Below are 13,990 nucleotides of genomic sequence, written 5' to 3' on the forward strand. Positions count from 1 at the left end.
ATAATCTGTTAAAGTGAATATTTGACATGATGATTTAAACATCAGCAGTAATGAAATGATTACCAGTGCTCAGTTTTTCCACTCATTAACAGTGTGTTGATATTCCACATCTATTTAAATCTATCTGTGTAAAATGACCTAAAGCTCCTGCTGTGTTTGTTGAGTGTGGGCTGATATCAGCTGATGTCAGCTGTAGTCCATGCTGCCAAACAGTTTCAACACCACCCACCCTTCAGGAAGAAGTCCCCGCATAAAGACATCAGTGTGATTTGAACCACAAACTGGTCCATTCTGAGGCACAATTGCTAACCACTGCGTCACAGCGCCACCGCTCTGAAGTGTCTCCACGCTGAAGTCGATCCCGAGCCATTTCCAATCTGTCGCAACCCCCGACTTTCACAAGTGCCCAGTCTCCTTCCCTCAAAAACACGACAGCTGGGGCGGAATCGACTTAAAAAAAGAATAGAAAATGAACTTCAGACGGCAGTTTTACCTAGAGAAACGACGGCGTCGTTTTGCGTCAATTTCACTGGCACCGTGCAGGTGGAATCTCCAAAGACTTGCTGTCAGGAGAAAAGTTCCAACAGAAATGTGTCCCCCACGGAAACACGTTGCCGACACAAAATATTGTAGCGTCGCTTTAATGCGGTGTCGCTGTGTAGCAGTACGGAGACGGGGAGTGATAATGAAGCAAATTAATGGTATAAATCCAATTTAAATAAGACATTTGGCAACATATGCTGAGCAGTAATGGTTGGACGTGACTTGATTTAGGACCTGATCAGAACGAGGCTCTCTCTGAGCAGATGTAACGTCAGATTTGTGATGAACGTAGTTTGAGGCCAGACACTTGACAGAATGTCTAAATGATTGCACAGGATGCTGCAAATAAAAAATAAATAAAAGTGGTAAATATCAGTGAACACAGCTGCAGGAAGTGAGCGAAAGAATTGAGTAAAGTGCCGGAAGGCAATTTTAGAAGTGTATTTTTTTTTTTTTTTTTTTTTTTCAAAAGTGCTTTAGGACATTGTAGAAATGTCAGCAAGGAGACATATGAGGGAGCAGCAAGTTTGGAATTCAACTAAACGGTGTGAGCAGATGTATATCTGTCGGTAATACAGGAACCAACGTGCATATTAAAATTCTACCACCAAGCCCTGTAATGTAAGAAAATAAGCAGGTAGACATGAGACATGCCACTTAATGGAACAGTAAAAAAAACCTGAAGTGAAATGCCATCAGTTGTTGTTGGGTAAATTCCCAGAGGCAACATAAGCGACTGCTGCCTCTCTGGAGTGTGTTATTCCTGCGTGTTTACCCTCGTGTTTGTGGCACGTCATGCTTGAGCAGGATTGTTCCATTCTCCTGGGAGCTTTAGGAGAGCTCAGTACAGGTGATTTATTCCTCCTAATCTGTCCTGCACAGTAGCAGGCTGCTGCCTCCCCTCCAGCCAGCGTCAGGGAGGTTCTATCAGCCTGCGCCATTGTATTGATTATCACCGGCGTTATAGTTATCGGGCCTCATATCGTGGAGGCGGCGGCTTCCTTTCAGAGCTGACACTGAGGGGGCGGAGAGCGCGGACATCAAGCAGGAGGCATATGTTTGACCCCGCAGGACGAGTCAAGGCCAACTCAGAGTCCCCTGTGATGCCATTACCACGGTTACTTACTCAGTCCCACCTACACTCGCCCCCTACATTTAATGTACACCGTAGTGGTGTGGCTGGAAAAACTGCAGTCATTCACACTACTGCAAGGAAAAGTCAAAATGACATTTAAATTAAAGTTCTGGTTTTAACATTCCTCAGCAGTACGACCTCTACAGTAGGAATGATGCAGAGGTCACTCCGGCTAGGCTAACATTGACGCTAGGTTAGTCAGATATGAACAATTGATGTTGTGACTGAAACTTTAATTGGATCTTTTTTTAAAAATATATACAGTATATATATATATAATGTCCAATTGGATTATGATTAAAACATGGCAGTAATAAACTGTTTATGAAAGTGATTATTGATGTTGTCATTTTCTAACAGACCAAATTACAAATGAGGATAATTCTGTTTTCATCCCGGTGGACAATGATGATTGGCACGTGCCACTGGGTCATCACTGTCCTTTTGCTTCTAACGTGTACTTACGCAGAATGCAAATACTTCATTTGTTTACACAATGGCTGCTTCACGTGAACAGCCTCTTTCTTCAGCGGTCACGATTCAGTTACGCTCAGTTTAGTTTAAAAGCTTCCTGCAGGAAGTGATTTGTCATTTCCACCTGACGTGTTCAGACCTAATAATTTGTTCTGCTCTGGTTCGCACACTTCGATGACTAAAGACACATTTTCTTTCAACAGTCAATCGCAAGTCGTGGCTTTTCTCCTGAAAATGATTAGCAAGTGAAAACCCTGGCGTCTGTGAAATGAGCTTTTATTGAAATGTAAGGAAAGGAAAGAAGAAAACAGAGTTTTTTCATCATTGTCGTCGTTGTTGTTGTTATTGTTGTAAAAAAAAAAAAAAACTTATCACGGCTAGGCCATCACCAGCTGCCCCCCTCTTCTCAAAGACACACAATGTAGAATACAATTCAATTTCTGCCTCAGCATCAGCTTCAGCTAACACGCTAAAGCAAATGCCTGTTTTCTGAATAGCCTGGAGAGCAGCGCTTCTCAGCTTATCAACTTTTATTAACCTTAGCGCTGAGGTTTGCTCTTTGATTTAGCTTCCTTGGGAAACACTGAAATTGGATTTTTTTTTTTTTTAGTTCCTTTTTTGTGCTTTAACTCTCACTCCCGCTGTGACACATGCTCACTAGTTTGTACATAGAAAAACCAGGACTATAAATTCTCCAGCTATCTCTGTGTTCTTGGTGTATTTTTTGTTTACCACACATTCATGAATTAAATTTTGTGGGTAATATATCAGTACTCGGTACACATACTGAAAGTACAACAAGGACCTTTCTTTAACCCAAGGAAATGTCTTTGCTTGACATTGTGGTTTCCGTTTCTCTCCGTGAGATTTTATTAGAATTTTATCTGTTTTGGATCTCTGACCTACAACTTCACAATTTTGTAGTGTAGTTTTTGGCAGATCCAGATATAGCTATCTGTGTAGCGTGGAATGACGGAGAGAAAGTGAGCATGTGGAGTAGCTACCACTTTTTCATCGGTGCTTGTTGAGAGCGTGTTAATCCTGTTTCCAAAAATTATTTAAAAATACTACAATCTTAAATCCTTGGCACATAATGGAGTAATTGTATGGAGTAATTTCATCCCCTGCTGCACTTGGTATAATAACTTCTCATTGATCGCAATATTCAGACTCCAGTGCTCAAATCCAAGGAGCCGTTGCTGTGTTAAATACATAACGTTTAAATATAATCTTGTATTTCCAGCTTTTGTTAAACCCCTAATAGTGTATCACAAGGCAGGGTTTACTTAAGTGCACACAAGTGCCCTGCAGCCCCTGTGCTTTTTTGCCCCCTGTCTCAGACAGGCTGGTTTCCAGCCAATGTCATTGTACAAATCACCGGTATTTAAATGTCAAAATCCTAGAAGACTGACTTTGCCCGTCTGAGTTATTAGATGGAGACTGAATATAAATGAAGCTCATTAATACAGAAGAATTCCGAGTTTGTACATCACAGATGACTTCACACTGCTGATCCACGTCCTGTGGCTGATTCTAGCCAACAACAGACATCTTTGACAATTAGTCATTAAACCCAATTCAAATTCCAGTATATATATATATATACTGTTTGTTTATCTACACTTCATAGATAAACAAACAGTTTATCTATGAGCACAGTGACTTGTCAACAAACTGAGTCTCTTCAACCGGTCAGGAATGTACTTAGCTAGTGTGTGTGTGTGTGTGATGCCTCACACTCTCGCTCCATTCCTCAATGCATTAAAGTCCCTGCAGGTGCAGACGCCTCGACTAGCGGCAGACAGCTGATGCCCTCGTCCAACCCTGCTCCCTCTTTACCTTGTTTGACCAAGGAGTAGGAGGAGGAGATCTTACCCGTCCTCGGAAGCAGGCTCTCTCTCCTTTTGAATCATCAAAGATGAGCCTGCAATCCCAGCAGTCTCTGAACAAACACGCTGCTTTCTTTCGCGAGTACGACAGGATTTTGCCCAGATGTCACTCGAAGCACTTGTCATTGTTGCGACAGCTGTAGAAGCACATGGGCCGTCGTTTGGAAAAACCACACCAGAACGGCGCACGTGGAACGCGAACGCTCTGAAACACGAGATTGTTGAATTTTAATGGCGTGAGTTCCTTAAGGAGGAGTGACTTTTATTGCCAATCATTTCACTTTTATTGGCTTGCCTGGGTTATCTCTGTAATTGCTTATTTACCATCAGACTCTATTTATCATACCAATACATTAGGGTGCTGCTGAGCCGCCGCTACCAAATATTTTTGATGTTTGCATTCGTAGCGGCTCATAGAAATTAATAAATTCCTGAAAGGGATTACACTGTACACATGTGGCTCATAGGCGCCGCTTCAATTATCTTTTCTTCCAACACCCACTCACTCTCTCAAGGCTTTTCTCACAAATATTATAGCTGCTAACTAGAGAGGCAGGCGCTCTACCGCTCCGTCCTGATTGCAGCCATCATTCATGTCTGCCTTTAAATGTTCTCAAATGAAATATCACTGTTTTGACAGGACATTTTCGGGGCTGCTCCGGTCCCGGCGAGATGTCTGGTGTTTGCCTGTGATGGAGCGTTCCTGAGGAGAAAAGTCGATATATGGTTGTAAATAAATGAAAACAAATGTGAGACCCGAGCTCCCGGTAGATTGAAGAAGCACGGGGAAGAGGAAAAAGAAAGAGTGCTCACCTTTACTTATCATGAAAGTGTGTCTCGGCTACAGAGGATAATTTACTAGCTTCTCGGCCTGGGTGTGTGTGTGCGTGCGTGTGTGTGTGTGTGTTGATGGAGCCGGGGGTTGATGAATTGACACATTGCTCTTGCTGTGATGTTGATCCAAGGCAGAGATCCAGGAGTCACTCCTCCAGGGACCAGTAACCTTATTCTTCCATGTCATCTCCTCCCCTTCGGCCTGAGCACCAGGTTGTCAACCTCTCCCCAAGGTCACACAAACACTGCCCCCCCCCCCCCCTAATTGGATTATTTAGAACCATAGCATCACCTTATTGCCCCATCTGGGGTCAAAAGTGAATTTAGTGTGTGAGGATGTCTGCCATGATTTGTGGCATCATTTTGAACTGAAGACCAACAGCTTCTGTCAGCAGGTAAAGGATGACACACACCGGCCCACTTCATGTAAATCAACATTTATTCAGCCAACGCTGACCATTGAAATGGTTTTTGTTTTCCAATTCTTATATTTTTGTTATATTTATTATTGCATCTTTCACACCTACTACCATTCACCTACTGTTGTCTGTTTATGTTTTTTCAAAAAACAAAAAAAAAATTTAAATAAATATAAAGCATAATATTTCCATTCATTTTTTGATATTCCTTCCACTTTTTTTGCAAAAAAAAAAAAAAAATCTGAAATGCGAAGGTCTGCAAAACAAAACCTAAAATAGCAAGTGATTCAACATTATAACTTCTCCAGCAGTTACTGCAGGATTAGTCACGCTGACCAGACAGGAGACCGAGACATAGCCACTCTGTTGCCAAATTGGAGCCGCAGAAGTAGAGCAGAGGTCGTTCGAACGCTGCAGAAGCAGCTCCACAGGAATGACGCATGATGTATGACATAAGATCCCATTTGAAAAAAAATCTAGCTGATGATCACATGTGACGCTTTGTTTTCCATGTGTTAGCATCTAGACATTTCATCTGAATTCACCAAGTTAGCTTAATTTAATGTTGAAAACCAAAAATGATGATTCGTTTTTACCAACTTTGTGTCCAGTGACATGCACCTGTTCAGAAACCAAAGGTTTATAGTACAGTACAGTACAGTACAGTACAGTACAGTACAGTACAGTACAGTACAGTACAGTACAGTACAGTACAGTACAGTACAGTACAGTACAGTACAGTACAGTACAGTACAGTACAGTACAGTACAGTACAGTACAGTACAGTACAGTACAGTATAGGATGAAATAGGATGAACTCCTGCAGTGATGGGGATTCCCACATTCCAGCACATGTTGATGGTTTCAGTGCTGGTTTCATGGCTGCAGGCCGACGTGGTGTTATTTAATGCTGCCGTGGTAAGATGAGATGAAGTGGGGCGATAGATTAAATGGGTGGGCTGCGGGCCTGTTCAATCAGGAGTCGGCTGTGCAGCAGTAACTCCGGTTACTTATTGTCAAGCCACACAGCCTCGTATGTGAGGGGCAGACGGAGGCGAGGTGGCTCTACCTCCACCTCTGCTGTGAGGCTCTCTGCTCTGCAGTTTGTGACTCTGTAATTAACTGCTCATTTGTGTGTGTGTTTTTGTCTCTTTTCTAGGAGGCCGCCACGTTTGCCAAAGAGCTGGGCTTTGAGGTGAGTTGACCAGCAATTGCACACTAAACAGATCCTAAAGGTTTATTTTTGCTGATAATGAAGTTCTTTTTGGACAGTGATTGATGTGCTATTATACTCTCCAGGCCTTGCAGCAGTTGCTATGGAAACCTGGCAGTCGTCATGGTTTCTTTGTTCAGCCAGCTCTCTGTTATGACGCACTCTGCTAGGTCTGCACCCAACATCGCCTACAGATGTTATTTATTGAATTTTGAAAAGCCTCTTGGGAAGCCGAGAAGTTGGGCATGGTTTCAAGCCTTTCTCTGCAGGCTCAGGGCTCATCAGGTTGCCTGCTTGAAAAGCTTCCTCATTATCTTCATTTCACCCAGGGATGATACTGTATGTCTTCCCTTTACTACTATAGCATTACGCCACACTGGAACACACCGGAGTCTTTTAATAACCCCACTGCAGCCACCTGTGGTTTTAAATTGTGGAAATGAAAATTACAGTGCTTGTTATCCCATAGAATGTACACTGTGTGTTTTAGATCAGGACAGCCTCTTATGTGGGAAATGAATGTTGCATATTCCACACACTGCTGTTTAAACGGGAACTTTACAGAAAAGCAAATAGCAGGCGTGTGTGTGTGCGTGAGAGATGGTGCATGTGTGGTTTTTTTTTGTGTGTGTGCAATTGTATTTGCTGAAAAGTGTCTCAGGTATTTTAAGTGCCGTCTCTTTTTCAAAGGCAGAGCTGTCTTGAATACGGCTCCAACTCTGCGTGAATAATTGTCATCCAGAATCACCGGCTCTGTGATCAACGTGACTGGAATTTAAAGGAAAAGAAAAAATGTAAAAATGCGATCCTGATGCCAGTGACAGGTTTAAGAGTGAGAAAAGGATGAGGACAGAAAAGAAAGAAGGGCTGAGGTTTAAAACACACACACACACACACACGTACGAGGGCAGTGCAGACACCTCTCTACTACAATTCTTTGACATTTTCCATGTCAACCAGATTTGTCCGGAACACTCTGTAAAATTGCATCGGATGAATGTGATTTCTCAGATAACATCAGTGTGCTGCACTGTACTTTTTGCATTTCTGGACAGCTACAGTTCAAAGAGGTTGTTGTTTTTTTCCACAGCCCTCATCTGTGTGTGTTTTTTCTTCACTCCCTCTTTCACTTGTCACTTCCTGATTTCACCTGCATCCTTCAGACTGACCCACATACTTGAGTTGCACACTGACAAGTCGTCCAAATATGTGCATACACTTACTCTACCACACAGTGGACTCCCATTCCAAATAGGAAAAAAAAAGGTCTGGTGTTGGTAGGTTTGGTAAAATTAGCACACAATTAAAAAATCACATCCAATTTAAGTACAGGTAAAATCACATCAACCTCGTAGATCTTTAACTCTGGCCTTGATTACTCATCCTTGCAGAGGAAATAATGTAATACGTCTTGACTCCCATCCAGAAACCTGTTATCAGATGTGTAAGAAAACATCATCTCCATGACAACTGTTAAAACTCCAAACAACACCCTGATGAAAGCTCTTGACATTTTTCACCAAGGTGATAATTTGTCAACAGTGTTTTATTGATTAAAAAGTATGTGTTTTATAGTTACATTTCACCGTTCGTATTTCACTATTGACATTGTGCGTCATCGTGTAGTGAATTTGCTTGCAAGCTTATTAAAATTATTAGTGTCTTTTTTTATTACAACCTATAATTTGCTTAAATCTCTCACCAAAATCATCATATATTTAACATCATCCATAATTAAACTTTGAGTGAAATATAACAAATGTAAAAATGATCAATATTTAAATACCTACGAAGTGTAATTAAAACTTGATTAAATAAAACGTGTAATCCTCTCTTGGTTAAACCACAGAAATACCATGACTTTGACACTCAAGGCCCCTGAGGTTGATTCAGTTTCACTGACTGTCCTTGTCACTGAGCTGCCTGGCCCTTGTGAATGGCATAACAATTGGATATTGATGCTGTTGTTTCACCGTTTGTCAATATAAGCACTGCATGAAGCACGGTGAATGTTTCTTAACACGCTATTACCGCCACTTAATGAAGAACTAACAAAAATGACATCGCCATGAATAAACGCACAGTACAGAGAAGAAGAGAGAGAAGAAAAAAAACAGCAATCAGCCGATCTGTACACACACACACACACACACACACACACAGCGGCGTGATTGTGATCTGTTTCCTTTAAATGCTCAAAGAAGTATCTGCATCACAGCTCTAATTGAATCTTTCCCTGGCAGCGTTTCTCAAGCAGCCTCCAGTGGAGACAATCAGTTTCTCACTGGCTCCAACACAGAAACACAATTTAACACCCTTGTAAAGTGTTCACATTTCACGGTTTGTTGATTTATGTCTGATCACTCGCCTCGCAATCGTAAATATTGCCATTTGTGTGCGGTGTAAACCAAATTGACCATAGAATGTGTCAATTCATTTCTTTTTCGCTCCTGCTGTATGTTATAGGGGTTTTTTTGGGGTTTTTTTTTTTTTTTTGGGTCACAGGAAGTCATCAGGTTTGTGTTTGTGTCCTTGTAGTCTGGATTCCTGCCTCTCCACCTCTGGCCCTTTGAATCTTTCAGCTCCTAAAACCTCAGTCGAGGCCCTTTTTATGTCAGCGAACATAAAACCAAAGGGTGACAATGTGCCAGAGCCTTGTGTGGTTTTGTATTCAGTGGCAGCAGTGGTGCTTGTGGTTACATGCAGTCACAGTGACAAATTGCCTTTTTATTATTTTTCTTCTATTTTTTTGTCACTCGCTTGCTAACAGCCTGTGTATTAACCTCACCATTAGCACTTACTTAGAGTGTTACACCCATTTTTCCTCGGCCCCGGGTCTCGCTGGACCTCTCAGGGCTGATTAGAGGACATTTGGGAAGCATTTAGAGGTGTAAAACCTCATTGGTTTGAGTGAGCCGGTGTGGCTGCTGCTAGTGGGCTGGAGCCTATCTCGCTGATTACTCCCATAACCACAGTATTTGCTCCTTCTGAAGGTGCTTGACTGTTGGCTTTGATACACATGCTAGAGGCGTCTGCGACCCTTAATGCTAGCTCCTCGGTGTGCCGTATTAGAGAAAAGCCGAGTCCACCCCACTGTGAGGCGGCGATAAAGACATTCCACCTGCTCATAGTACATCATGATGAGTTAATAATAAAGTAGCCCTGACAGGTGTGGGTTTTTTATCCCTCTCATGATCAAAGCCGAGCACTCGGGAGAGTTCTGTCGTCTCCAGGCGAGAATCTCCGTTCTGTGCAGATGCTGAGGAGAAATGGCCTGTTTCAGAAAGGGGATAATACAATGAACGCACAGCACATCCCTTCAGCTCGCCGCAAAGTAGGTTTATCTGACAACAGCCCATCTTCACACGCTTATTTTCATCTCTCTCCCTGGGAAAAAGGACATTCTCATATTTTGCAGCTTCCCCATAACTGCATGGAAGCCTCATTGAGTGCTTCTATTGATCCTCCCTCCAAATGGTTTCTTGTGCCATCTGCTTTCATTATCACTTGATCCATCTGCAGGGATTGGAAAATTGTGACCCTTCTCAGTCGCTGAAGAACCGTGATTGAACCTCTCACACTCAGGTCCTCATGATGTCTTCATTCATGTTAACACGCTCATCACCCAGTTGTTTTGTTTTGTTTTTTTTTAAAACAGACCGATGACATCGCAGAAATTGCGAAGAAGACCCAAAACCTTCCGAAAGAAAATGACAAGAGGCAGAGAGTGGTGGTCTTCACTCAGGGCAAGGACGACACCGTTGCAACTGTTGGTAGGAGACTGTAGTTTCTCTACACTCACAGTGTGTGGTTACTGCTTCTGTCATTGTTCCTCTCCCTCCCCTGCAGGGGGTGCTATAATCACAGTACAAATGCCCGAGTCGGTGAGGTAAAAACAAAAAAAACAAATAACAAAACCAATACGGTTGTTTTATTAAAAACTTGTCCTGTAACTTGGCCCCAAAAAATCCCACTGTAACATTTCATTTTAAGAAAGTTTTCAATAAATAATAAAAAAATCCACTTCTTGAACAACTAGTGATGATACAGCAAGTTAGCTAAATCAAACGCAGAGCTGTGCTTTTCTGTCTAGCCGTACACCTTTCTACTTCAGTATGCCAAAAATATAAATAACATATTTTAAAACAAATCATCAATTTCTTACCACGGTAAAGTAACACTGAAGTTTTCACATTGAAATGTGTTTTTTGGAATTTAATACAATTATATATGTTGTGGTTCTTTTTTGTAACTCTATACATATTCTAGCTTACATTTGTGATTTAACCACCTATACTTTTACCTTCTTTGCTATGGATTTGAAACTCTACATCCTCAAACTGCTGTCAACAGTTGCTGGGTGTTTGACTGCAGAAGGCCTTGCGCTATCAGTCGTTTCTTTGAAGTAAACTTCCAATATTGACACCAGATGTTTAGAGAGAGAGAAAAAAAGAATGCTTGCAGTACATTCTGTCATTTCAAAACATAAAAGAAGTGCAGGGCGATGCAGAGAGCCGGCATTGATTTGTGAAGTACTTCTAACTTTGTCTTGGACACACTCCAGGCCAGTCCTCAGCAATTTTTAATGCCTCAGCTCTTATGTTATGCCCCCACCACCCTTTTTTTTTTCTACTTGCAAAATGCTGGCAAAGTAACCTTGGGGAGAGGTTGACAACGCTGCTCTTCAAATCAGTCCAATTTCTTTTGATGTCACACAAATTTGGTGGCGGAACATTAAAAGGAAACGTCGTGGTAAGTGAGCAAGCGCTGCAGGTTTAGGCAGAGCAGGGAGAGATGACAGTTTTTTCCGATTACTGCTGGGAGCGTTTGCCTTTGTCGGGAGCCACGGGGTGTCTCTCCTCATTGCCCTTGCATTTCAGACTACTTGTGCTGGAAAAGAGATGGCCTCAGGTACGGAGTGGAACATATCAGTCATCTCTGGGGACCGTACGAGCACAGTTACGGCGGCTAATGCCAACACTACGGGGCACTGTCCTTACATCTGTGTCCAGTGTTTCACAGTCCCTAAAAATAGTCTTGGTGAGCCAGGGCAACGTCTCAATGAAGGCATTGTTAATCGATCGCAGATTGATTCTGTCATCCTCGTCTTTTCTTATGGGATTATTATGTTGCCTGAAAACCGTGTTGCCGTTTCCCCCTCAAGAGACAAACTGAGATGGAGCAATATTTATATAACCTTCTTCCACTTATGGGAGTATTTAGTATTAGCACTGGATAGAAAATCTTGATAGAATGTAACAGCAGATACTTGTAGTGGTTATTTTACTACTGCAGCAGATAAAATACTACGTATTTCTCTCAAGGGCCCGTGGAATGAACGCTCGGTATACATTTTTAATCATAACTACGGGGGGCGAAGTGGGGTGGTGCCCTTGAAAAATATGTTTCACAAGGGCATCGTTGGATTATTTTAAGGGTAATTTCATCATACACTGATGTTATCTTTTATGCTAACCTTTAAATATGTTCTACACTCCCCTTTGGCTTTTTTTTTTACCACTTAAATTACTTATAAAGTTTGGACTTCTATTTAAATATGTTACCACTTTGACAGACTTTAAATTACTTATAAAGTTTGGACTTCTGTACAACTCTAGCTAACGTAACATTTTCTTTGTGCAGACGTCATTCTAAAAAAACTCTTTTTTTGTTTATGCCCTTTTTATTGGATACTTTATGCTTATATGTAATACCACAACAGTCACGTTTTCTCCACATTTGATATTTGTTTATAGCACAGAAATGTAGCTGAAAATGTTCCCCTTAGATTTTATAAGTCTCAATGACATATGACAAGGATTTTTTTTAAAAAAAAGAAAAATTTGAAGGGAATTATACACTTCTCTTGCTCCAAAGAGGCCAATTATTTATTTATGACAGATTATCAAAATAGCTAATGCTAATGAGACTAATTAAAGTTTCACAACTTAAACAGGAAAAAGAAAAAAATATATATTTCATGAGACTACCAAAAGGAATCCTTAAATCATCCCTCCGTTGTGGTGCAGGTGATTGATAATTCCTGCCTGCCTCCTTCATTGCTCCTGCATGAAGACAGAGCCGTGTGCCGCCGTGAACTTTATATAAAATACATGATGAATGCAGGCGGGATGAAAGACAATGTGTTTTAGATGTCATCTACAAAGGCAAACATGATAAATGTCATTGAGTCTGCCGTCATTACACTGGAGCAGGTTACAGTAGTAGGTGCAGAAGAATTAGTGTGTGTATCCGTGTGCACAAACACCCCAGCGTTCGCACCGGCCAAATAAATGTCAATTTAAAAAGAGAATTAAAGATTTTCATTTCCCAGCGGCGGCGCTCTAATAAACTTGATCTCTCATTTTGTTTGCAATTTGTCCTCCTGTCAGGATTTGATCATTTGCCAGCCTCTGCATGTCATGTTAAAACCATTTTATAGTGATTAAGAATGGGAGAAAGCCATCCCCCGTGGTATGATTCTCTAAAAAGACATGTCAGTTTGTTATTATTCTCCTCTTTTTCTCCCATGCCCTTCATCTGAAGCCTTTTATCATAACAGTGGTTCAAAATGTGGCTTTTAAGTGAGCTGGAAGCAGGGGGGAAATTGCTCTTTATTTAGCAGCCACTGACACTGCTGAACTAGCTGGGCTTTTGCTTATACATCCATTAAAGCGGTAATTAAGATCATTGTGCCCTGAACCTTAACAGTGAGGAGATCTAATGAACAATCATTCAGCGGGGGTTACCGCTGTAATCGCTGATAAGGACTTGGTAAACCCTGACTCTGCTCCTGTGTGAGGTTTAGGGCTCTCTGAGGGACAAGGCAGGCAGGTTCTTTTTCTGCCTTGGAAAAAAAACAGATTAGATCTATACATGTTAGAATAACAACCTGTTAATTAATTGTCCGTGATTGTTTTTTTGTTTTTTTTGTTTTCTTCATCTTATCCATTCATTTACCAGGGGAATACAGGGCTACAGATGAGTTAAAATGTGTAAATTTGGTTTTACTTCCTGACCAAAACAACGTTGTCCTGTTAACATGCCACTGCTGCTCACTCCTAACCTCCTCTTAAACCTGGTGCGTGTTGATGGTGAAGCTGTGTCTCCCTGGTCAGGTCTGCCGTTTACTGTTTGCATCTACGAGCCAACAACAACCTCCGGGTCAGAAGTCTCTGTTGTCAATCCCAGACAAGCAACTGTGCATCGCAGATGAGAGTCTGACAAGCAGGAGCCGTACTTGCTTTTGATGATATTGAGATGTGAAAAGCTCTTTCTCACATGCAGCACTCAGTGGAAGTGTGAGTGACAACACAAGCGCTTTGTGATCGTCGGTGGAGATATTTAGACTGCTTGTCTTTCCTGTACAGCCTGCTTCCTTCAAACGTATCCACTCTCTCTCTCTCTTTGAGTGGAGTCTGTCAACAGACGAACTGGCTCCGTATTTCTGTATTACATTACATAAATGTGTTGTTGCCAAAAA

The 13,990-nt window shown here is 41.6% G+C and overlaps 1 protein-coding gene across 2 annotated transcripts in view; it reads left to right on the forward strand.

Moving 5' to 3' along the window:
* Positions 1 to 13,990, forward strand: part of adkb (adenosine kinase b) — a 105,432-nt gene that overhangs the window by 84,626 nt on the left and 6,816 nt on the right. For both annotated transcript variants that reach the window (XM_008313882.3, XM_008313883.3), the window contains exons 8-9: positions 6,454 to 6,489; positions 10,166 to 10,280. In XM_008313882.3, coding sequence (XP_008312104.1) covers positions 6,454 to 6,489; positions 10,166 to 10,280 — 151 coding nt within the window. The remainder of the gene's footprint in view (positions 1 to 6,453; positions 6,490 to 10,165; positions 10,281 to 13,990) is intronic.

Source organism: Cynoglossus semilaevis, chromosome 8 (assembly GCF_000523025.1).
Source record: "Cynoglossus semilaevis isolate Cse_v1.0 chromosome 8, Cse_v1.0, whole genome shotgun sequence".
NCBI lineage: Eukaryota > Metazoa > Chordata > Actinopteri > Pleuronectiformes > Cynoglossidae > Cynoglossus > Cynoglossus semilaevis.